We start from the raw sequence: 26,994 nt of genomic DNA on the forward strand, positions 1-26,994 counted from the left end.
ATGTCAGTAGTGAACTGTGAAACATACTGCAACTGTTGTAGTTGACACAGTGAACAGTTGATGTTGTTGCTCCAAAACACATTATCTATTGGCTTGTGGTCAGTGAAAATAATGAAAAGATAGGCTTCTACTGATGAACGAAAGTATTTCACCGTTTGGTACACTGCAAGTAACTTGCAGTCACACACTCCATGAGCATTGTGACGTTGATAACTACTGCAAAAAGAAATCGTTTGGTTGCCAGATGCTGCCAACATTCTTTTGAAGTGCTGTACCCTAAGCAGTCTGGCATTCACAGCTATGGCTAACTCTGTGTTGTGTGTCAGATGAGTGAGCTAGCATCTCTTCAATGTGGCCCCATCTGAACTCAGCAAAGCTTTGTTCCATTGCATCTGTCCACGTAATGAGTGTCCTTCCTTAGCAGTGGGGCCGCATAGTGCTGTGGACAGGGGTACCAGAGCCACGGCAGCGATTGTCAGATGGCGCGAGCAGTAGTTGATCGTACCGAGGTGTTGGCAGAGGCCCATATGGATCTGTGAGCATGACATGTTTGAGATCACATGCACTTTGTTGCGTAGAGGTGTGGATCTGGTAGAGGTCATTAGATGCCCTAGAAATTCAATCTCTGTTACCCTGATGACAGCCTGGCTGAGGTGCCGAAAGACGGTCGTTTGGTGGCTGCAGTGGAGGTTGTGAAACTTCAGGAACCCAAGGATGTTGTTGAGGTATGCGACACAGCCTTGGAAGCCTTGCGAAATGCTGTCCACAAAACCCTGCCAAGTCTGGGCAGCATTCAGAAGGCCAAACGTCAATATACATGTTCTCGAAATGCCTAAAGACGGTGTCGTTTGCTGTTTCTTGTATGTCTTCCAGCACCACAGGGATCTGCATGAACACTATCATGCATCTGATCTTGCTAAATATAATCGAGCCCACCAAGGGATTGCTAAAATCCAGTAGATGTCTGGCACCGTTCTTGAATTCAGTGCACAGTAGTCCCCAGATGGGTGCCACATATTGTCCTTTTTTGGTGCTAAATGTAAAGCAAAAGACCACAGATTCCTGGGTCATTTCCTTCTTCATCCATTTATATGAGTACTGCATCATCAGGGCTGTGATTATGTCATACTTTTCGACCACATAGTTTTGATCTAGCTGGCTCACTAATTTCGGCCCAGCTTACTCCACACAGAAACTTCTGAATACCCTATGAGAATCCTGCAGAAAAAACTGGGGCACCTCTGTGATTGACGTGTTGTTCTGCAGTGGAACCTGAGTTGCCTGATCCCTGAATTGGTGGGCTGAAGACGACAAGAGCTCTGATGAGTGAGGATACTAGAACCTGAATGCACACAGGAACACAAGAAATACACGTGTTGACAACAACATGTTAAGAGAATGCACATGAACAGACCATCTGTACAATGCAGGGGAGAGAACATTGCCAAGAAGTTGATTCTGCTGAGGAATGTGAACAAGAATTTCAAGGAATGCCTACTAATATCGGGAGAACCAAATAATTGAACTCGGTTACAGAAAGCAAGAACTGAACATTCCATGTCTGGTACACAAGAGACACACTCACACTGTAGGAAGGCACAAATAGACCTGGTCTTATACACAGTTGAACAGACCTTGTCTGGTACGCAGTTGGATACACTCCCATTGTAATAGTATATGGACTGGCACAACGCAAGAATTATGGATATACTGTCCCATCGAGACTACTAGTACACAAGCAAAATTGATGTGGTTGAAAAACAAATGAACAACCAAGAACGTGAAACCCTGCTCTTGCAAAACGAATGAAGTTACCTCAAGAAACATGGAAAAACACATGAAGATATAGCTTCAACGTCCTTATCCTGTCGAATGAAGCATGGTTATTCACGGAAAGAGGACAGGCCTTGGTTGCATCATCTGGCAAAATGAGACACGGCTTGTCAGCATTGACCCCTACATGGTGGTGAGGATGGGCCTGGTGACAGATAAGGCTAGGAGCTGCTACTGCAGCCAACTAACTGCAAACAGAATTTGGAGCATGGAACAAATCGACATATGAGCACAGTTGAAATATCCTCCTCTAATGATTTGTAGTAGACGCCACTATGACAAAGCCCACAAAAAATCGTCAGTATTGCTGATGAGCGGAGGAAGTGAGGCCTTCCAGAGCAGCTGACATATGGCCAGTAGCTGTGATCCTGACAAAGGTGCTAGATACCACATCTGATGGGTAGGGGCAGTGGCAAGCACTGTGGTCTGAAGTGCAGGCTTGAGGGCAGTTTTTGTTTGGTCTGTAGCTCAGAGCTGAACTGGCCACTGAGGGGCCGAATAGCGACCAAAGTACCCACTAGCAGAGGAATATGGGTGCAATGTCACATGAACATGTACCCGTGCAGACACAAATAGGTGTCTACCACTGCAGCACTTTTACCACGATTTGCAAGCCAGATATAGGTGTGGCTCAAGCCACAAAATGACGTAGCTTGCACCCCTGGATGGTGTGGTGACTGCAAGAGGCTTGGCAGTAAACAGCTCAGTATGTCTTCTGTCGACAAAAAACTTATAGCGGCCATGCCTGGCTCGCAAAGTGTACACACAAATGTGGTGACCGAATATGCATGGGTCCAACTCTGCTTATACTACACTTTTCATCCCCTGCCAAACAAATACTGGTGATGAACTTTCTGCCATCACTGTTTTTTGAGCTGGTTACCTCTGCAACACATGCAACTGCGGTAGCAAGTATGAGCAACCCTGGCTTTGGAGACTTGTTCCGTCATTACCAATACATCAAAATTACAAAAGGGTGAAATCCTGTGATAGTCCTCCACTCATAAAATCATAGCCTTTGGAAGATTAAGTCTCTGCCATGTTAGTTTTCCATTCTGGTGTGACTTACTGGTAAACTTTCTTGGACTGTTGTTGGCTGATAAGAGCATTTGATGACCTATCTCATTATATGCTGATCACTATCTGAAGTAAAACATTCTCTGTCATAATATTCTCCACCATAGTAGCAACTTTTTATTAATGTGTACATAATTTACTAAATATTAACACTTTTATAGGTGAAAACAAAAATTTTTCATGACCAAGGATGATATTTGGCACATAGCTCACTCATGGGCAATATACCTAATAGTACTATTTCCTTCATACGTATATTAACGCTTAATTTAAAAAATAACAAACTGAGTTTCAGAAATTGTAATATGTGAATTGTATATGTAAAATTTGTATTATATGCTGTAATGAAAATGGTTTGGTTCCAATTTATAGGTACATACACAACCGAGACTGGGATAATGCTCAACGAGTGGCAGAAAATCATGACCCTGAATCAGTAGCGGAAGTCCTCCAAGAACAGGCAAAAGATGCTTTCAATAACAAAAACTTTCAACTGTTTGAATCCTTGCTCTTACGTGCTCAGTTACCAGAACTTATAATCAAATATTATCAGGTATGGCACCGATTGGGTTTTATGTATTACTCTGAAGCATTTTCACACTTAATAATTTGTAACCAAATATTGTTAGGTAGGACGTACTGTAGCATTAAATTTGCATTACTTAATATGTTTTTGTCTTGTTTCACAATATCTGTGTGTGACTTGTTATCTTTGCTATCTCTGTAATGAAGCACTATGGTGTAGGCTCACTGGGGAAAGATCTGGTGAAGATCATATAATACCTATTGTGATTACAAAGATTAGTAACCTCAGCTATGCAACTGAGGATGACATCAGACATATTGGGAAATCTCGTCACACAGATGTGAAGATTGAACAATATAAAAAATTAAGGAAAATCAACTATTCACTCAGATGTGTGGCATATTGAAACATGCAGCATAAAACAATATTTTACTACCTTTTGAGCTCATGCTCTTTCTCTAGTGGAAGGACACATCCTTACATCACACAGACAACCAAATGCACATGCCCCTGGCCACAACAGGATTGACTGTTGATTATCAGTAGCAGTTTCCTTGGTAGATTAAGGTAGGTAGGGGGTAAGGAAGTATGGAAGGATGTGCGAGATGAGAAGGGAGTAGAGGGACAGTGTGAGGCAGGTCTTACAAGAGACGATAGAGTGGCTGCCCTAGATGAAAGGGGTTCTGAGGTGAGAGAGAGAGAGAGAGAGAGAGAGAGAGAGAGAGAGAGAATGCTCGCAAGGGAGGGAGAGGGGGATAGTAACGGGAGAAGGTAATACACTTGTCCCATACACCTACCCAGCGCCTTCTACTGTAGTCCAATCACAGACATTTCCTGTTCTATAAAAGGCAGGGCAGCATGTGAAAACAGCCACATTATATATGAACTATGTTGCAATTTCTGTACGGTATTCTATGTGGGCAGGACAAGTGCTACCTGTCTACTTGCAATAATGGCCACCACCAAACTGTGGCAAACCACAAACGTGACCATCCAATTGCCAAAAATGTTGGACACCACAACACAAATGACTTGAACAGCTGCTTCACTATGTGAGTCATCTGTCCAAGGACCTGCCACACATTATCCCACTACTCTCTCCTCACCTTGTGCATCCTCTGATACCCCTTCCACACCTCCATCTGCCCATGCATCTGCTCTCAATAATCAACAGTCAGTTTCTCCATGGCCAAGGGTGTGTGTGTGTGTGTGTGTGCGTGTGTGTGTGTGTGTGTGTGTGTGTGTGTGTGTACTTTTCTAGAGAAAGAGCTAGAAAGTTAGTAAAATACTCTTTCTTGCATGTTTCTATGCACCACACATCAGTCAACTGCAGGTGATTGTTATACTTCCTTTTACTTTAAGTATTCAGGAATCGTTTGAACAATATGACAGGCTCTGGATGAAGTATTCTGTCAAACATGTAAATTCAGAGCTTCAGAAGTTGCTTAACAGTTGGTACAAATACAAATAGTATGGCTGATGTGTCACTGCACACACTGCCTCACCAAACGGGGTATGGTTTAATCCTGAATGTTTCCATTAATAACCAAGACAGAATGGCACAACCTATTGACAAAGTGGATATAGGCTATGTCATTTTGTTTCAGCTCCTCTCGTGGCGTAATACGGTACTGTGGCATACGTCAGGTGTATTAGGAGTACTGTATGTATGCAGCTGTAAACAAACAAAAAACTGACTATGTAACTTCATTTGTTCGAGGTGACAGTTAAAACTTTATGACTACTCCTTATAGTCTGTTGCTTTATTCCTTGAGCTGATCGCACCAAACTTGTGAACTACTTCCAGGTACTGATTATTAAATACACTAGCCACCCGACTGCTGTCATTTATTATTAGGCTTCTTTTTAATACCATCCCACATATCTTAACTGATATCCGGGTTTCTCTTATAACTATTGCCTACTTAGGTTTAATTTTACTATCTGATTTATTGGAGCCAGACATTACACAGAAGTGTTTGATGTTTTTAATTAGTTTCATAATGACACCACAATATTTCTTGGAATATGAATTCAGTTCTGCTTCACTGTCAGTCCCAACCATTTCATACAATTTCCTTCTTAATTTCCCATGATTCTGGTTCACAGTCATGTAGAACCCTTTAAAAGACACCATATTCACCACTGACTGTAAAAATTATTTATTTTCCCTATTTCAGTTTTGGCCTTAAGGCCATCATCAACTACAGAAGATACAGAAGATGTGTTGGAGGATTTTTTAAGTTTGACTAGGTACATACCATTCACCGTAAATTATGATTGTATGTTTATAATTATCACATAAAATATGTACATTTTTCAACATTTCATGGCATTATACTTCTTTGAAGTAGATATTGACATCTATTAAACCTTTATTAAGATTCTGAAGATGACAAATTATACATAACTGATTGACCATTCATACAGTATAACACAGCTGTTTACATACATGTGTTAAAACTTTTAAAACATGCAACTGAATGAAAGGTCCAACATGAAGTACCTTAATAACATCATTATATCTTGTATCACTTGCATTCTTTTCTTATGTAATACAGATGACCAAGTCTGAAACAATTACTAACAAAGAGATAGAGGGGCTGGCCAGTACTTACCTCAGCTCAGTACAGCCGATAGAAACACAAAAAACAACCGAAAATTTAAGTTCCTAGCTTCCGGAATAAATGTTCCTTCATCAGGGAGGAGAGAGGGGAAAGAAAGGGAAGAAGGGAAAGTGGATTTAGTTACTCACAACCCAGGTTATGAAGCAACAGGGAAAGGAAAGCAGGGAAGGTAGCAAGGATGGAGGCATGGTTGTCAGAGGGAAGCCAAAGATATTGTACTGTAGGTACTGTGCTAGCTTCAAACCAAAGAGGATGCATACAGAAGTAAAGAGGTGTATAGTATAAAGATGTAGGATGAAAATATGCATGAATGGCTAAAGAGGAAAGGTAAAGAGGAGAAGACTGAAAAGTAAATGGGAGTGAGGTTGTTTAACGTAGGTTCAGTCCAGGGGGATGGCGGGATGAAAGGATGTGCTGGAGTGCAAGTTCCCATCTCCACAGTTCAGAGGGACTGGTGTTGGGTGGGAGAAGCCAAATGGCACATACGGTGTAGCAGGTTCCTAGGTCCCTAGAATTATGCTGGAGGGCATGATGCGCTACTGGGTATTGGACATCTCCTAGGCGGACAGTTCGTCTGTGTCCGTTCATGCGCTCAGCCAGTTTAGTTGTTGTCATACCAATGTAAAAGGCTGTGCAGTGCAGGCATGTCAGCTGATAAATGACATGTGTAGTTTCACACGTGGCCCTGCCTTGAATTGTGTATGTTTTACCAGTAGCGGGGCTGGAGTAGGTGGTTGTGGGGGGATGCATGGGGCAGGTTTTGCAGCGGGGTCGGTTACAGGGGTAGGAACCGCTGGGTAGAGAAGGTAGCCTGGGAATATTGTAGGGTTTAACAAGGATGTTACGGAGGTTAGGGGGACGACGAAAGGCAACTCTGGGTGGTGTGGGGAGAATTTTGTCAAGGGATGATCTCATTTCAGGGGTTGACTTGAGAAAGTCATATCCCTGGCGGAGTAATTTATTGATGTATTGGAGGCCAGTATAATATTGGGTGACAAGGGGGATGCTTCTGTGTCGTCTGAGGGTAGGAATATTGTTGTTGGACGGGGAGGAATGTATTGCTCAGGAGATCTGTTTGTGGACAAGGTCTGCAGGATAGTTGCGGGAGAGGAAAGCACTGGTCAGGTTATTGGTGTAATTGTTGAGGGATTCGTCACTGGAGCAGATACATTTGCCGGTTGCTTCATAACCTGGGTTGTGAGTAACTAAATCCACTTTCCCTTCTTCCCTTTCTTTCCCCTCTCTCCTCCCTGATGAAGGCACATTTATTCCGAAAGCTAGGAACTTAAATTTTCGGTTTTTTTTTTTTTTGTGTTTCTATCAGCTGTACTGAGCTGAGGTAAGTACTGGCCAGCCCCTCTATCTCTTTGTTAGTAATTGTTTCACATCTTTGTATGAGATTTTCCATTAATTAGTTAGATGACCAAGTCTAACAGTTCACGTGGTGACACCCAAATTTCAGCAGAGCACTAGGAGCGTATTTCACTTATCTTCCATGTTGCCCGTGTTAGTTTGATTTCCTTAACTGTCTGTGTACCTAGACAGCATCCACAACACATGCTCCAGCAACACTCTGGACACCTTGTAGGTTGTGTGGTTAGCTGCTAAAATTACTATTATGTAATACACATAAGCATGTTGGCTTCCAGTAAGTTTAATCATCAACATAGTCTTTCAGCATAATCTTCTTTCTTTAAATTATTGGTGACCTACAAAACATTTTATTCAGTTTATTTTTATACGTTTATTTTATTAATTTTCGTCATTAACTTTATTTATTTTTGCTCTTCCATCACTCCATGATTCAGTATCTTCCTGGATAACATTTATAAGGGGGATTGTCCAATGCTTGACATTGTCCCTCTGAAACATATTTTAATTGGTCAAGTGATGAAGTTCCTCATGATTTTTAACGCAGGTCAGTCCCGTTTTTATCATTTGTTCCATGTAACATGGGACTGTCCCTGTCTATATTTTATTTTAGTTACTACTTCACTGGTTTGTAGTCAAGGATTAGTTTCTGATTCCTGATTATTGTTTTTACCAATTGATAAGGCTGAGAACTTTGCATAGCCATGCCATCTGTTACCCAGCAGCATTCTGTAATAGCTCCCCACACTATATGACAAAGCATTTTAAGTAACCATCTTTTGGTATGAGATTATGTATTATATATGACTAATCCTGTTCTTTGGGATGCATATATTTTCTTCCTTATTTAAGTCTATTCACTCAGTACTTTGAAAATATCTCACATAACTTCAATTCCCCACTATCAAAGGACTAACTAATAAAAATTTCTGTACAGATATACACCAGAAGATGCAACATCAAAGTTGCAAAACCAGTTTTGTGAGTCTCTAATCGACCACAGTAAATAAAGCTGTTGCAGGCTATTGGACTTTCCACTGTTTTATATTTTTAAGTGTTGTAACATTTGGGTAAACATCTGTGTTATACTGTATGTATGGTCTCCAAGACTTACCAAGCGGGAAAGCGCCGGTAGATAGGCACAATGAATAAAACACACAAACACACACACAGAATTTGAGCTTTCGCAACCGGCGGCTGCTTCGTCAGGAATGAGGGAAAGAAAAGGAAAGATGAAAGAATGTTGGTTTTAAGGGAGAGGGTAAGGAGTCATTCCAATGCCGGGAGCGGAAAGACTTACCTTAGGGGGAAAAAAGGATAGGTATATACTCGCGCGCGCACACACACACACACACACACACACACACACACACGCATATCCATCCATACATACACAGACACAAGCAGACATATTTAAAGGCAAAGAGTATACTGTGTCTGTGTATGTGCGGATGGATATGTGTGTGTGTGCGAGTGTACACCTGTCCTTTTTTCCCCCTAAGGGAAGTCTTTCCGCTCCCAGGATTGGAATGACTCCTTACCCTCTCCCTTAAAACCCAAATCCTTTCGTCTTTCCCTCTCCTTCCCTCTTTCCTGAAGAAGCAACCATCGGTTGCGAAAGCTAGAAATTCTGTGTGTCTGTTTGTGTGTATTATTCCAAAACACACAAACACACACACAGAATTACTAGCTTTCGCAACCGATGGTTGCTTCTTCAGGAAAGAGGGAAGGAGAGGGAAAGACGAAAGGATGTGGGTTTTAAGGGAGAGGGTAAGGAGTCATTCCAATCCAGGGAGCGGAAAGTCTTACCTTAGGGGGAAAAAAGGACAGGTGTACACTCGCACACACACACATATCCATCCGCACTGTGTATGTGCGCTGTTTCGCAGAATGTGTTTCTTATATTTAAAAGAAGAGAGGGTAGCTTTGATTTTGCCTGTTGAATGTTGCCTCCCTCCTCTATGAAATGATTGTATCGATGATATTTTACTCCCACCCCGTATTGAGATGTCTGGCTCTGATCTCAAAGTTGCCAATGATGTGACCATATATGGTTTTATTTGGATACTTTGCTACAACTTGAATATTGCTGATGACATGCCCCATACCGCATGTGCATCTGTGTTGTCCCACCACGTTTAATTTAGACAATGTCACAATGGTGAAATGTTTTTAAGGATATCTCTCTCTCCCTCCCTCCCCCTTTTTTTTTATTATAATGTGGACATAAGTGTATTTTTATGATTCTAAGAGATGCGGACTCAGTTGGCATATGCTTTCAGCAATCCGGAATGTGGGCAGATGCACTTCGAATATGCAAAGAATATCTTCCAACATATTTGGCTGCTCTGAAAGAGCAATATGACAGAGAAGTTGGAGTTAAGGGTTCTAAAGATGCTAACAGTCTGGTAAGCCAGGCACATGAGTGGGAGCAGAACAGGGAGTACAAGGCTGCAGTTGACTGCCTTCTAAAGGTATTCATTCACATGCATATATTGTTCCATTGCTATTTTGTATACATTGTTTAAACTGTTCTTAAACTATATGAGTGTGGTTTTACAGGTAAACTCTTCAAATACTAGAGATCATAACCTTATTTTAAAAGCGTGGAATAAAGCAGCTGATCTGACAAACAGGTTTTTAGAGGAAAAGCAAGCAGTTGAGGTTGCAAAAATTTTAGGTAGGTGAAAATTTTAGTTCATTCTAGAATTCAATGATATATTGACCCAGAGTGAATCAGATGGAATACTGAATTGTTTGATGTGCCTGGCTTAATTTAGAGTAGGCTGAATTTGAAATGTTGTAAGGTTAAATCTAAACAGATGTAATATACTGTTGTATATTGATAATTTTCACAAAAGTCACATGTAGCCATATATGTTAATTGTTATTTCTAAAACTATTTATTACTTCATAAGACATTGGTCAGGATCAGTATTTTATTGTCTCATAATATACAATTTAAATAATTGATTTCGTGTGCAGGAGAGTCATCAGCTTGTAGCTGTAATAGATTGTACACAGAAAACGATATTTAATTTAATTGGGCAGATAAAAAATCTACTCACCAAATGGTGGCAGAACACCCTCGTAAAAGGTTGTTAATTAGGCAAGCTTTTGGAGCCAGTGGCTCCTTCTTCAGGCAGAAGGGTTGAAGGGAAAGGAAGAGGGGTGAAGGAAAAGAACTTTAGAGGTCTAGGAAAAGGGGTAGATTTTGGGAAAGTCATCCAGAACTGCAGGTCAAGGGAGACTTACTGTTTTTGTTGTTTTATTAGAACACAATATTTATTGTCATGTAACTCCAAAATATATATTTAATTTTGTATTCTGCTCAAATGATCAGATAATCAGTAAAAGATTTCTCAACAGATTAATAGCATTTCTGTACCACAGTGATATATAATTTTCTTTTATTTAACCTTTTTTTTATCCCTTTAAAAATTTGTGTCTTATGTATTTTCATCCCCATATATTGTGGGGTCTATGCAAAAAGATGAAGTCTGTTTGTATGAAGCATGAAGCTTTTGTTGCCTCTGGTTCCATACATGTGCGAGAAGTTATTTATTTGTAAAAAACAGTTCAGAGTTATATTAGTGAAGAGAGTTATTTCATGTAAGTGCGACAAGGGGATATTTAATATATTTAGATCTCTTTATAGTGGCTTACAAGATTTTCTTGGCCTTGTATTGTACATGTCCCTGATAATTTTTTTCTGCAAGGTTACATTACATTAATTCTTGTTCCATAGAGCATGAATTCGACATTTTGTTATGACATGAAATGTGTCAGTTTAACATTAGTGCCTTTAAATATGTCTGCTTGTGTCTGTATATGTATGGATGGATATGTGTGTGTGTGAGTGCGCGAGTATATACCTATCCTTTTTTCCCCCTAAGGTAAGTCTTTCCGCTCCCGGGATTGGAATGACTCCTTACCCTCTCCCCAAAACCCACATCCTTTCATCTTTCCATCTCCTTCCCTCTTTCCTGAAGAAGCAACCGTTGGTTGCGAAAGCTAGTAATTCTGTGTGTGTGTTTGTGTGTTTTGTTCATTGTGCCTGTCTGCCGGCACTTTCCCGCTTGGTAAGTCTTGGAATCTTTGTTTTTAATATATTTTTCCCATGTGGAAGTTTCTTTCTATTTTATTAACATAAGTGTTCCTAACATGGCCCTTTTCTTTTACAGTTACTTCTTCATATCGGAAAATTCATCTGTTGAGTAGAAGGAGTTGTTATTCAAAAACTTTTTAACTTGTTTTTAATTGCTGATTGGGTATATGTTAGACATTTAATGCTATTTGGCAAATAACCAAAGATTTTTGTGGCAGCCCAGTCCACCCCACCCCTTTCTGTATCAAAGTCAGATTTAATCCAAAGTACTGAAGGTCATCCTTTCTTCTAGCATTGTGGCTATGCACTTTGTTATTGTTTTTGAATTGGGATCAGATATTAATAACAATTTTCATAAGTGAATATATGTGTTGTGAAAGTACTGTGAATATCCTGAGTTCCTTAAATAAATGTCTGCAAGGTGATCTTGGCTGAGCTCCAGCTATTATTCCGATTACATGCTTTTGTGCAATGAGTACTTTTACTAATATGTTTATCACTAAAATTTGCAGTAACCCTACCAGCATAAGTAGCTGAACCTACCCATTTTACCAGCTCATCAATTATTTCTTCCAGTCGGATTTCTCATCAATGCTCGTAACCAGAAGTTTGGAATATTCTGCTTTAGCAACAGACTTCTGTTCATATTTATCAATGGTATTATGCCATTTACTGTCCAGAATTGTATATACTGTGTTTTATCAAAAATTAGTGAGAGACCGTTTGCAGAGAACCACTTAATAATTTTATGCAAGTCATTATTTACAATTACCTGAGTTAATTCTTTGGGTGTAACACATATGTGGAAATGAAAAGGAAGTTGGACAGATGAGAGGAATGGTGCTCTGCTGCAAACCAACCTCATGGTTGAACGCTAAAAGAAGAATAATAATTCTTGTTTCTTGGGTGTGCTTAGAATACTTGTGTCATCAGCAAAAAAACTAGCTTTGCATCTTCATAAATATAAAATAGCAAGTCATTAATATATATTAAGAACAATAAGGGAACCAATACCAAACACTGTGGAATACCATTCTTGATACCTCCCCCGTTAGAGGACTGTGCTCAATTTTGCACACTATCGGTTCTGCTAATTTAAACCTTCTGCATTCTTCCAGTTAAATATGAACTAGACATTTGTGCACTGTCTCCCTCATACCACAGTACTTAAGCTTATCTGGAAGAATTTAATGATTCACACACTCAAAAGCCTTTGAGAGCTCATAAAATATCCCAACAATGATGTTCGGTTATTCAGAGCATTTAATATTTCATAAGTGAAAGCATATACAGTATACAGCATTTTCTGTTGAAAATCCTTTCTGAAAACCAAATTGACATTTTGTTAGTACTTCATTATTACAAATATGTGAATGTTGTTGTTGTCTTCAGTCCTAAGACTGGTTTGATGCAGCTCTCCATGCTACTCTATCCTGTGCAAGCTTCTTCATCTCCCAGTACCTACTGCAACCTACATCCTTCTGAATCTGCTTAGTGTATTCATCTCATGGTCTCCCTCTACGATTTTTACCCTCCACGCTGCCCTCCAATACCAAATTGGTGATCCCTTGATGCCTCAGAACATGTCCTACCAACCAATCCCTTCTTCTGGTCAAGTTGTGCCACAAACTTCTCTTCTCCCCAATCCTATTTAATACACTCCTGGAAATTGAAATAAGAACACCGTGAATTCATTGTCCCAGGAAGGGGAAACTTTATTGACACATTCCTGGGGTCAGATACATCACATGATCACACTGACAGAACGACAGGCACATAGACACAGGCAACAGAGCATGCACAATGTCGGCACTAGTACAGTGTATATCCACCTTTCGCAGCAATGCAGGCTGCTATTCTCCCATGGAGACGATCGTAGAGATGCTGGATGTAGTCCTGTGGAACGGCTTGCCATGCCATTTCCACCTGGCGCCTCAGTTGGACCAGCGTTCGTGCTGGACGTGCAGACCGGGTGAGACGACGCTTCATCCAGTCCCAAACATTCTCAATGGGGGACAGATCCGGAGATCTTGCTGGCCAGGGTAGTTGACTTACACCTTCTAGAGCACATTGGGTGGCACGGGATACATGCGGACGTGCATTGTCCTGTTGGAACAGCAAGTTCCCTTGCCGGTCTAGGAATGGTAGAACGATGGGTTCGATGACGGTTTGGATGTACCTTGCACTATTCAGTGTCCCCTCGACGATCACCAGAGGTGTACGGCCAGTGTAGGAGATCGCTCTCCACACCATGATGCCGGGTGTTGGCCCTGTGTGCCTCGGTCGTATGCAGTCCTGATTGTGGCGCTCACCTGCATGGTGCCAAACACACATACGACCATCATTGGCACTAAGGCAGAAGCGACTCTCATCGCTGAAGATGACACGTCTCCATTCGTCCCTCCATTCACGTCTGTCGCGACACCACTGGAGGCGGGCTGCATGATGTTGGGGTGTGAGCGGAAGACGGCCTAACGGTGTGCGGGACCGTAGCCCAGCTTCATGGAGACGGTTGCGAATGGTCCTCGCCGATACCCCAGGAGCAACAGTGTCCCTAATTTGCTGGGAAGTGGCGGTGCGGTCCCCTACGGCACTGCGTAGGATCCTACGGTCTTGGCGTGCATCCGTGCATCGCTGCGGTCCGGTCCCAGGTCGACGGGCACGTGCACCTTCCACCGACCACTGGCAACAACATCGATGTACTGTGGAGACCTCACGCCCCACGTGTTGAGCAATTCGGCGGTACGTCCACCCGGCCTCCCGCATGCCCACTATACGCCCTCGCTCAAAGTCCGTCAACTGCATATACGGTTCACGTCGACGCTGTCGCGGCATGCTACCAGTGTTAAATACTGCGATGGAGCTCCGTATGCCACGGCAAACTGGCTGACACTGACGGCGGCGGTGCACAAATGCTGCACAGCTAGCGCCATTCGACGGCCAACACCGCGGTTCCTGGTGTGTACGCTGTGCCGTGCGTGTGATCATTGCTTGTACAGCCCTCTCGCAGTGTCCAGAGCAAGTATGGTGGGTCTGACACACCGGTGTCAGTGTGTTCTTTTTTCCATTTCCAGGAGTGTATTTTAGCCTTCCGTTACTAAGCGAACGTATTTTAATTTATTTGATAGCTGCCGGCCACAAAAATCCATTTCATCATCATTTAATGTGAGAGCAATAAAAGGGGACAAAACAACAAAATCACTGAATGTAAACACGGGTCATGTGGAGACAACCCACCTCCCCACCACAACTCAGACTGCTCTGTGCATCAGCCTCAGATTTACTATATTTCCGAACTGGGGCAATATTAGGTAGTGGCGCCCAGCTACACTTCTGTAACCAGAAGCGGGAGAAGGTACAACTCATACGCGACTAAACTGCGTATGAGCAACAGCCCGCCTGCAGCTGTTCAAACGACTCTAATTTAAACAGTTGTCACGTCACGATCATCAGAGGCAATTTGTTGTTATGAAGCATTGGATAGTCTTCCTAAGCCTTCGACACACTGTGCTGTTAGCAGACACTTGTATCAGCACTGTGTTTTGTTGTTGTATATGGTGCATTTCCTTGCAACTTAACCCCCCCCCCCCCCCCCCCTTAATGATTTGTTGTTGCAGTATTATTCTGCAGTAGCGGGATGCAGTAATATCCTTTGTTAGAGTACTGGTTCTTACCAGTCAAAATCACAAAAATTTAACTGAAAACGAAAACAATGAAAAAGTCCCAGAATTCTAAACAATTCCTGGGTTTTTCCCGGATGAAAAAATTCCCGGTTTTCTCCCGGATGTCCCAGTTGTCCTGGGTCGTATACACCCTGGTTAAGAAACATTTTTAAAAAGTCCAGAAGGATCGTCTCCATGGGAGAATAGCAGCCTGCATTGCTGCGAAAGGTGGATATACACTGTACTAGTGCCGACATTGTGCATGCTCTGTTGCCTGTGTCTATGTGCCTGTCGTTCTGTCAGTGTGATCATGTGATGTATCTGACCCCAGGAATGTGTCAATAAAGTTTCCCCTTCCTGGGACAATGAATTCACGGTGTTCTTATTTCAATTTCCAGGAGTGTATGTTTTTAGTTTCAGATTTTATATCCACTTTTCTGGCAGTCAAGCATTAATCGCCTTGCAGAACAATGAAGTTATTTTTGTCGGTTTGCTAAAGAGATTTGGCCTTTATTAATCTTTTCTGCTGAGGCAGTCAATTTATTTGAAACGGAGTGTTTAATTTCACACTGTTGGCTGGTTTCAACTGTTGTGCATGTATGACATTATACCGTAATAAAGAACCAAACATGAGATAATACAGTACTGGTACTCCAAGAAAATTTACATCCAAATATGTACATACAAATGTGCAATTTACGCCAAATTATGCATTTTGTGTGGTTCACAAAATTCTGATGCTCTTGAAGTATCCTCTGATGTCTTGTTTCTTTTATGACATAATGTAAGATCTTTTAATGTTTTACACGTAGAACATATGGGCTTCTTGTGTCATCGTAGCTGATTGCGGTGACGCCTGTTATCTGGTGTTCTCTTGCAACTGCTGAAACAAACTTATTTCTAACAGGTCGTGGGAAAATATTGTGAATGGTGGTTTGAAAAGCATTACATTCAAAGCAAGTTTCCTTTTGCGCAAGATGAACAATGTGCGAGAATGTATGATGAATTTCTTAAATCACAAAGCGTTTGATTCCATTTAAAAATCAACTCTTTTGAAGAATTTCGAACCCAGATCAGACATTTATGCCGTTATTAAAAATTTGACTGGCACATTTGTGTGATGTATCTTAATATAAACCATGAACTTACCTTATTTGTGTGTTTGTGTTACTTAAGAGTGACCTTGCTATTGGCTGACTACATCACGTGTCCTATTGCTGTCATCAGCAGGCGAGGTCAAGTGACATGAGCTATGACTGGCTTATAAAAGCGCATCGCAATCTCAATTTCAATGCTTTGGAAAGTGGTAGAATTCAAATTTATACCTCCCCCCCCCCCCTTCCCCCTCTCCTATCCCAGGAGTTTCATTTTTTAAAGTGCCGGGAAATTCTACGTCGGTATATAAAACATAAAACCATAAACATTCAAAGGATTGATGAGTTTTATAGTGTCGAGGAAGAGTATACTGTCACTTAGAACGGAAAAAAGTGTATTTTCACCCGGGAAAATGTGTAATATTAACCGGGAAATCTGGGAAAAATTCGGGAATTTTCTTTCTTTGTCCATGTATACACCCTTTTAACACAGTGCAGTAGTTTTTGTAATGTTTGATTGTTTCTGGATCATTACTGCTTCTAGTTGTAAGATACGTTTCCCTTTTCTGTTTACTATATATTTTTATCCCTTTAGTAAACCATTGCTTTTTAGATTGTTTCTTACTATTATGCTTCACTGTTTTATTAGGGAAACTGTTTTCAAATATAGTCACAAAGGTATCAAGAAACAGGTTAAATTTTAAATTAACCTCAGGTTCCATGTACACCTCATTTCAGTCTATGTTGCAAGATTTCCCTAAAATTTGCAGTTATTAAATCATTAATTAAATACACTATTTTGGAGGTCTTTTTTGCGTTAATGTATGAAGCTATGTCATATACTGTAACTAGCTGTGCATCATGATCAGACAGACCATTCTTGACAGGAAAAGTTTTTATTTGATTAAATGTATCTTGACGTATAAAAACATTATCTATCAGTATGCTGCTTTCCTGTATTACCTGAATAGAAAAGTCAATAACTGATGTCAAATTGAAAGAACCAAGTAATACTTCAAGGCCAAGCTTTCGATTGGACACTTTCAGAATATCTACACGGAACCCCCACAAACATTAATTTGCTTTCCTCTGTGTGACACATAGCACAACAAAGAATCCTAGTTTTTCAAAACAATTATTTAATTTAAGCTCACATACACATGCTTTTATATGTTACTCTATACAATTTTTTGTAGTTTCTAAATTTTTTACACTGTGTTAAATTTTAATATATATGGAAACTCCTTTTCCATTAGGTTAATATTCTTGTCAAGTTACTAGCATTTCCTCAAAACAGAGTACCATATATCAAGTAGCTATGGTCCACAACTTTTTTGTGTTTCTTCTGGTTACTTAGGCTAGGACTGAAATAGCAAATGCCACCCTGTTTAATTAAGTTTCAGACAGTCTATGTGTGAGGACTATAATAGATTTCTGTCCAGTTGCATTGTAAGAATTTACCATGTTCTGCTTTATTTTGCTTCTGACATCTGAGCATAATCTGAATAGAACCAGAATGGAAGAGTTGGGGATATAAAAAAAGGGAACTAGCTTTTTCCCTTATCTGGAAGCTTCAAAGACATTTAAATCAAAATGTCTTGAAAACCTGAGAGCTTAAAGGTGGAAGATAGTCTACCTTTAAGCTCTCAGGCTTTCAAACATCGTCTGGCGCAGTCTCCAATAATTGGTCTTTCCTTCTTATCCCACCTGGTAAGTCTTTCCTGGCCCGAGATTCTGGGCGACTCTTCTGAACTCTCTCCATCTCCAAAATCTCACCAGTCCATTTCCTTTACCTCCCATCCTTCCCCGTCAACCCTTCTTTCAGAAGAAGGATCAACTGGCTCCAAAAGCATGCAAATTTCAATATTTTTATGTGTGTGTTCTCCTGCCGCCACTTGGCGAGTAGATTTATTTATGTATCCAATTACATTATATTTTCAAAAATTGGTTGGTTTCATTGTCTACTGTAGAAAAGTTTTACATATTCTAAATTGTTAAGCTTTATGTTTCTGTAAGTAGATTTATTTATTTATATGCCCAGGACAGGAACTTACCAGAATACTGGTAGAGCATTAATAACACACACAGAGAGATTAATTACAGACAAAGAATCAGTTACAGTAAAAATTTGATAAAATACAGACAGAAAATAATGACAGGTTCCTGGAAACTAGCAGATGTTCTCGCTTTTGCAGGTCACCACGCTATCAAATTTCATTGTCACTGCTGAAGCCTCGTGTCCTGACTTTGTATTGTGGCTCCCCAGTTCTCAATCTGTTTAGGTCTTCGGCCTCCATTAAGGCTGATATTACACTATCATATTTCTTTGACAAAGAAATATGATCAAATAATCATCAAATTTCTTTGACATGACCCTAAAAAGGCATTTTACACTGTTGTCGAATTTTTCGTCAAAATTCAAGAAGGCTGACAGCAACAACTTGTTATCATGTGCAGCAGTTGCTTGCACCACAATTTCACTGTGTGCGCATTTGGAAGAGAAGCAGGAGAAAGAAAGAAACATACCTGGGTGAAGCTATGGGTCTTATGATAGGAGGATAAAAGCATTCAACAAAATTTGTTACGTGAGGTGCAGGTAGAGGACATAAAGGTACACATAAATTACTTAAGGCTGGTTCAGAATATGTTTCAATATTTCCTCAGCGAAGTGACTCCTCGTATCACAGAGCACTATACTCACTTACGAACTGCTATATCTGCAGAAGGGAGGCTCACAGTAACACCCCGATTTCTTGCTACAGGAGAAAGTTACTCTAGCTTACAGTACAGCACTCGAATGCCATAGTGCTCATTAACTAAAGTAATCCCTGAAACATGTGAAGCAGTTTATAAGTCACTAAAGAACCAATACCTGAAGGTAAATAAATGTTTAATACACTTTAATTGCATTAAGAACTATGTTTATTTTAGAACAATGTAAAATATACATTTTGTGTCCCAACAACAACAAAATTAATAGAAATGTATGAAGTTGATGAAGCACTTTACAACGTTAGGCATCCTGGGTACAAAAAGAGATGTAGTAGAATGGAGAGGTCATAATTTTTATGTGTTAAAGAGTGTCTTCCTCCTCTATTCCAGGTTGCTGAAAAGTTGCCTGAATGTATACAGAGGGAGATGGCTGTGGCTGTGATTGTGGAACACTGTCACCTGCAGCATATCCCACCTGTATATCAGGAAATGATTTATACCGTGCATAGTGCCCAATGCGAAAACTCTACTCCCCCCCCCCCCCCCCCCCCCCCCATACACACACACACATTATCCATCTCCTGCAGTTCAGCTGTGCTGTGAGTGGCCAAGGCACTGTACCAATCTTCCTGGGTAGGCTGGGACTGGTTCTTGTTCATATCAGCCACTGCCTTTACATTTTGGTGGCCTCCACAAGAACATATGTTGTTACTTACTTTTCTTCTCTTCGTGGTAGGCAGCTCATGTTGCTGGGCTGTGGTCATGGCTCATTGCAGGTGACATCAGTCTCCTCTTGTGATGAAGGGTAAACCTCTATTTCTTGCTTTAAATATAGGAATGAAATGCTCTAAATACAGAAACGAAAAGCATTAGTTACATACTACCTTAAAAATCCCTAAATTTTATTTACAGTTACTCACAAGCAGGGAAGAGTGGGAGCAAATTACAAATGATGTCAAGAAAAATTGGAACATTGTAACACTATAGGATCAGTGGATGGAAAGCATATTCACATCAAATGTCCACAAGCTAGTGGCTCTCACTTCTTCAGTTATAAACCCTTTGACAGCATAATTTTATTTGCCATGGTAGATGCTACCTACAAATTCTTGTATGTTGATGTATGAAGTAATGGGCGTGTGTGGTGTTGCTGGAGCGTTTTCTAAAAGGAAACTATAGGTATGTCACATTGACCGATCTGTTCTGAACATTCATGAAAGCAGAAAGCTAGGGAACACAAATATTACAACTCCAATAGTTGTTCTGTCAGACAATGCGTTTTCTCTGAGTTATAACATGATGTAACCATAACACTTGAAGGGAATCACTAGGGAAGAAAAAGTTTTCAGTTACAGGTAGGAAGAAGACTAGCGGAATGCAGCTTTGGCATTCTTGTCACTCATTTTAGGATTTTTCGTATTACCATCAATCTACCTCCAGAAACAGTTACTATAATTACCGGAGCTTCCTGCACACTGCACAGTTTGTTAACCAAGAGGAGAAAACACATCTACACCTATCAGGAAACAGCTTCTACAGTAGTAGGAAGGTGCACTTATGTTGGGTCACAAAGCCCTGAGGACTTACAGCAAATGGAACCTATAGTTTGTGAAGGTGCCTGTGGACGTTCCAATACATGGAAGAGCAGTTACAGAAGACTCAAAAACATTTTGCTATGGTGCTTGGAAAGTGCCCTGGCAAGACAGTCACATTTCGTAATGTAAAATTCAAACAAATGCACTTGCCACTTGCCAAAAAAAGATAGGTGCTCCATGTTCACTGCCACTTTCTGTGCCCTCTAAATTACACACACTCATGTGACACTGTGGTCTGGTCCAAGAACCTGAGTAGGTGCAACCAGTTCACTTGTGGACTATAAACAGCCTATGCACTAGATACACTTTTGCTTTTAACCATTTGCAATAATAATAATAAATAATGTAAACTACTTGTATGTTATGTAAACATCATTGTGTGCTTCAAGTATGTTGTTGTTGTGGTCTTCAGTCCTGAGACTGGTTTGATGCAGCTCTCCATGCTACTCTAACCTGTGCAAGCTTCTTCATCTCCCAGTACCTGTTGCAGCCTACATCCTTCTGAATCTGCTTAGTGTATTCATATCTTGGTCTCCCTCTACGATTTTTATCCTCCACACTGCCCTCCAATACTAAATTCGTGGTCCCTTGATGCCTCAGAACATGTCCTACCAACCAATCCCTTCTTCTGGTCAAGTTGTGCCACAAACTTCTCTTCTCCCCAATCCTATTCAACACCACCTCATTAGTTATGTGATCTACTCATCTACTCTTCAGCATTCTTCTGTAGTACCACATTTCGAAAGCTTCTATTCTCTTCTTGTCTAAACTATTTATCGTCCATGTTTCACTTCCATACATGGCTACACTCCATACCAATACTTTCAGAAATGACTTCCTGACACTTAAATCTATACCCGATGTTAACAAATTTGTCTTCTTCAGAAATGCTTTCATTGCCATTGCCAGTCTACATTTTATATCCTCTCTAGTTCGACCACCATCAGTTATATTGCTCCCCAAATAGCAAAACTCCTTTACTACTTCAAGTGTCTCATTTCCTAATCTAATTCCCTCAGCATCACCAGACTTAATTCGACTACGTTCCATTATTCTCGTTTTGCTTTTGTTGATGTTCATCTTATATCCTCCTTCCAAGACACTGTCCATTCCATTCAACTGCTCTTCCAAGTCCTTTGCCGTCTCTGACAGAATTACAATGTCATCGGCGAACCTCAAAGTTTTTATTTCTTCTCCATGAATTTTAATACCTACTCCAAATTTTTCTTATGTTTCCTTTACTGCTTGCTCAATATACAGATTGAATAACATCGGGGAGAGGCTACAAACCTGTCTTACTCCCTTCCCAACCACTGCTTCCCTTTCATGTCCCTCGACTCTTATAACTGCCATCTGGTTTCTGTACAAATTGTAAATAGCATTTCACTCCCTATATTTTACCCCTGCCACCTTTAGAATTTGAAAGAGAGTATTGCAGTCAACATTGTCAAAAGCTTTCTCTAAGTCTACAAATGCTAGAAAAATAGGTTTGCCTTTTCTTGATCTTTCTTCTAAGATAAGTCGTAAGGTCAGTATTGCCGCACGTGTTCCAGTATTTCTAAGGAATCCAAACTGATTTTCCCCACGGTCGGCTTCTACCAGTTTTTCCATTCGTCTGTAAAGAATTCGTGTTAGTATTTTGCAGCTGTGGCTTATTAAACTGATTGTTCGGTAATTTTCACATCTGTCAACACCTGCTTTCTTTGGGATTGGCATTATTATATTCTTCTTGAAGTCTGAGGGTATTTCTCCTGTTTCATACATCTTGCTCACCAGATGGTAGACTTTTGTCAGGACTGGCTCTCCCAAGGCCGTCAGTAGTTCCAATGGAATGTTGTCTACTCTGGGGGCCTTGTTTCGACTCAGGTCTTTCAGTGCTCTGTCAAACTCTTCACGCAGTATTATATCTCCCATTTCATCTTCATCTACACCCTCTTCCATTTCCATAATATTGCCCTCAAGTACATCGCCCTTGTATAGACTCTCTATATACTCCTTCCACCTTTCTGCTTTCCCTTCTTTGCTTAGAACTGGGTTTCCATCTGAGCTCTTGATGTTCATAAAAGAGGTTCTGTTATCTCCAAAGGTCTCTTTAATTTTGTGTCGCTGTTAGTAGTAGATTATCCTGTAGTGAAGTAGAAGTGGATAGTTCCTGTGAAGTATTATGGGTGGAGGTTACACTCAACAACCGAGCTAGGTTAATAATTGGCTCCTTTCACCGCCCTCCCGTCTCAGCAGCAATAGTGGCAGAACAGCTGCGAGAAAATTTGGAAGACATTTCACATACATTTTCTCAGCATATTATAGTCTTAGGTGGAGATTTCAATTTACCAGATATAGACTGGGATACTCAGATGTTTAGGACAGGTGGTAGGGACAGAGCATCGAGTGCCATTATACTGAGTGTACTATCCGAAAATTACCTCGAGCAATTAAACAGAGAACCAACTCGTGGAGATAACATCTTGGACCTACTGATAACAAACAGACCCGAACTTTTCGACTCTGTAATTGCAGAACAGGGAATCAGTGATCATAAGGCCATTGCAGCATCCCTGAATATGGAAGTTAATAGGAATATAAAAAAAGGGAGGAAGGTTTATCTGTTTAGCAAGAGTAATAGAAGGCAGATTTCAGACTACCTAACAGATCAAAACGAAAATTTCTGTTCCGACACTGACAATGTTGAGTGTTTATGGAAAAAGTTTAAGGCATTTGTAAAATGCGTTTTAGACAGGTACGTGCCGAGTAAAACTGTGAGGGACGGGAAAAATCCACCGTGGTTCAACAACAAAGTTAGGAAACTACTGCAGAAGCAGTTTAAACGCAGCCAAAACCTCTCAGACAAACAGAACCTAAACGATGTCAAAGTTAGCGTAAGGAGGGCTATGTGTGAAGCGTTCAGTGAATTCAAAAGTAAAATTCTATGTACCGACTTGACAGAAAATCCTAGGAAGGTCTGGTCTTACGTTAAATCAGTAAGTGGCTCGGAACAGCATATCCAGACACTCCAGGATGATGATGGCTTTGAAACAGAGGATGACACGCGTAAAGCTGAAATACTAAACACCTTTTTCCAAAGCTGTTTCACAGAGGAAGACCGCACTGCAGTTCCTTCTCTAAATCCTCGCACAAATGAAAAAATGGCTGACGTTAAAATAAGTGTCCAAGGAATAGAAAAGCAACTGAAATCACTCAACAGAGGAAAGTCCACTGGACCTGACGGAATACCAATTCGATTCTACACAGAGTATGCAAAAGAACTTGCCTCCTTTCTAACAGCCATGTACCGCAAGTCTCTAGAGGAACTGAAGGTTCCAAATGATTGGAAAAGAGCACAGGTAGTCCCAGTCTTCAAAAAGGGTCGTCGAGCAGATGCGCAAAACTATAGACCTATATCTCTGACGTTGATCTGTTGTACAATTTTAGAACATGTTTTTTGCTCGAGTATCATGTCGTTTTTGGAAACCCAGAATCTACTCTGTAGGAATCAACATGGATTCCGGAAACAGCGATCGTGTGAGACCCAACTCGCTTTATTTGTTCATGAGACCCAGAAATTATTAGATACAGGTTCCCAGGGAGATGCTATTTTCCTAGACTTCAGGAAGGCGTTCGATACAGTTCCGCACTGTCGCCTGATAAACAAAGTAAGAACCTACGGAATATCAGACCAGCTGTGTGGCTGGATTGAAGAGTTTTTAGCAAACAGAACATAGCATGTTGTTATCAATGGAGAGACGTCTACAGACGTTAAAGCAACCTCTGGCGTGCCACAGGGGAGTGTTATGGGACCATTGCTTTTCACAGTATATATAAATGACCTAGTAGATAGTGTCGGAAGTTCCATGCGGCTTTTCGCGGATGATGCTGTAGTATACAGAGAAGTTGCAGCATTAGAAAATTGTAGCGAAATCAGGGTGATCTGCAGCGGATAGGCACTTGGTGTAGGGAGTGCAACTGACCCTTAACATAGACAAATGTAATGTATTGCGAATACATAGAAAGAAGGATCCTTTATTGTATGACTATATGATAGCGGAACAAACACTGGCAGCAGTTACTTCTGTTAAATATCTGGGAGTATGCGTGCGGAACGATTTGAAATGGAATGGTCATATAAAATTAATTGTTGGTAAGGCGGATACCAGGTTGAGATTCATTGGGAGAGTCCTTAGAAAATGTAGTCTATCAACAAAGGAAGTGGCTTACAAAACACTCGTTCGACCTATACTTGAGTATTGCTCATCAGTGTGGGATCCGTACCAAATCGGGTTGACGGAGGAGATAGAGAAGATCCAAAGAAGAGCAGCGCGTTTCGTCACAGGGTTATTTGGTAACCGTGATAGCGTTACGGAGATGTTTAGCAAACTAAAGTGGCAGACTCTGCAAGAGAGGTGCTCTGCATTACGGTGTAGCTTGCTCGCCAGGTTTCGAGAGGGTGCGTCTCCGGATGAGGTATCGAATATACTGCTTGCCCCTACTTATACCTCCCGTGGGGATCACGAATGTAAAATTAGAGAGATTCGAGTGCACAGGGAGGCTTTCAGACAGTCGTTGTTCCCGCGAACCATACGCGACTGGAGCAGAAAAGGGAGGTAATGACAGTGGCATGTAAAGTGCCCAGCGCCACACACCGTTGGGTGGCTTGCGGAGTATGAATGTAGATGTAGATGTAATTTACCTGTAGGCAGTATCTATCTTACCCCTAGTGAGACAAGCCTCTACATCCTTACATTTGTCCTCTAGCTATCCCTGCTTAGCCATTTTGCACTTCCTGTCGATCTCATTTTTGAGACGTTTGTATTCCTTTTTGCCTGCTTCATTTACTGCATTTTTATATTTTCTCCTTTCATCAATTAAATTCAGTATCTCTTCTGTTACCCAAGGATTTCTACTAGCCCTCGTCTTTTTACCTACTTGATCCTCTGCTGACTTCACTACTTCATCCCTCAAAGCTACCCATTCTTCTTCTACTATATTTCTTTCCCCTATTCCTGTCAGTTGTTCCCTTATGCTCTCCCTGAAACTCTGTACAACTCTGGTTCTTTCAGTTTATCCAGGTCCCATCTCCTTAATTTCCCACATTTTTGCAGTTTCTTCAGTTTTAATCTACAGTTCATAACCAATAGATTGTGGTCAGAGTCCACATCTGCCCCTGGAAATGTCTTACAATTTAAAACCTGGTTCCTAAATCTCTGTCTTACCATTATATAATCTATGTGATACCTTTTAGTATCTCCATGGTTCTTCCATGTATACAACCTCCTTTCATGATTCTTAAACCAAGTGTTAGATATGATTAAGTTGCGCTCTGTGCAAAATTCTACCAGGCGGTTTCCTCTTTCATTTCTTAGCCCCAATCCATATTCACTTACTACGTTTTCTTCTCTCCCTTTTCCTACACTCGAATTCCAGTCACTCATGACTATTAAATTTTCGTCTCCCTTCACTATCTGAATAATTTCTTTTATTTCATCATACATTTCTTCAATTTCTTTGTCAACTGCTGAGCTAGTTGGCATATAAACTTGTACTACTGTAGCTTCAAGTATACGCAGTGAAAAAAATTGTGTAAAACATTTGTATGTCTTGTAAATATATGTTGTACAGTGAATTAAATAAGTGTGTTGATATGTACTTTTGCTTTATTGTGTGAACAGCTTGAACAGAAGCCATTAATTTTGTTTTTTATATCATCTGCCTTGCACCGTGGCTGTAGCTAATGACCTCCACTCGTCGCTCGTCTTCTCAGTCTTCTTAATCTATTTTTCGGTCCACGATGCCTCACCCTCTAAATTGCCTCATAACATCATACATTTCTATTAATTTTTTAGTTTATGGCGCACAGCATGTTTACTAATGAACTACTTGTGATAGGTAGTTGCAGTGATGCTAGTGCTCCAAGTGGTAACATCTCACATTGCAGTGAACCAAAGACGTGCGACGTTTATGATCAACTCTACAACGAGGTCCTAGATTTGATCATATTTCTTTGATGACAAGTGAGATTTGACAAAGTTCTCTATTTCACCATCAAATTTCTTTGACATAAATATTTGACACAAGTGCTTTGACAAAGAAATATGACAGTGTAATACTGGCTAAGGCAGATGTGAACCTGCAGATAGTTCCTCTTTGGCAGGCAAAAAATCTCTTCAATATTCCACTCAGCAAGTTCTTGGGGAGGAAGGAATTGCTGCAGTTGCCAGCAAGATGCATTTTATTTGTCTGAATCTTGGTCGTTGAGGCTTGTGATCAAACGAGGGATGTCTGTGATCAGTTTCTTGTTTCTTCTTTTCCACTTCAGAAGCTGCTTTCCTGTGAATACCTTGTTGTACTATATCCAAAATTTGGTACAGGTTACTAACTGGATTTGATCATAGACA

At 40.7% G+C, this 26,994-nt stretch overlaps 1 protein-coding gene across 3 annotated transcripts in view; it reads left to right on the forward strand.

Annotated features, from left to right (window-relative positions):
• Positions 1-26,994, forward strand: part of LOC126355880 (intraflagellar transport protein 172 homolog) — a 372,812-nt gene that overhangs the window by 283,168 nt on the left and 62,650 nt on the right. For all 3 annotated transcript variants that reach the window (XM_050006382.1, XM_050006381.1, XM_050006383.1), the window contains 3 exons: positions 3,283-3,463; positions 9,717-9,908; positions 9,997-10,114. In XM_050006382.1, the coding sequence (XP_049862339.1) occupies positions 3,283-3,463; positions 9,717-9,908; positions 9,997-10,114 (491 nt within the window). The remainder of the gene's footprint in view (positions 1-3,282; positions 3,464-9,716; positions 9,909-9,996; positions 10,115-26,994) is intronic.

Source organism: Schistocerca gregaria, chromosome 3 (genome assembly GCF_023897955.1).
Source record: "Schistocerca gregaria isolate iqSchGreg1 chromosome 3, iqSchGreg1.2, whole genome shotgun sequence".
Classification (NCBI taxonomy): Eukaryota; Metazoa; Arthropoda; class Insecta; order Orthoptera; family Acrididae; genus Schistocerca; species Schistocerca gregaria.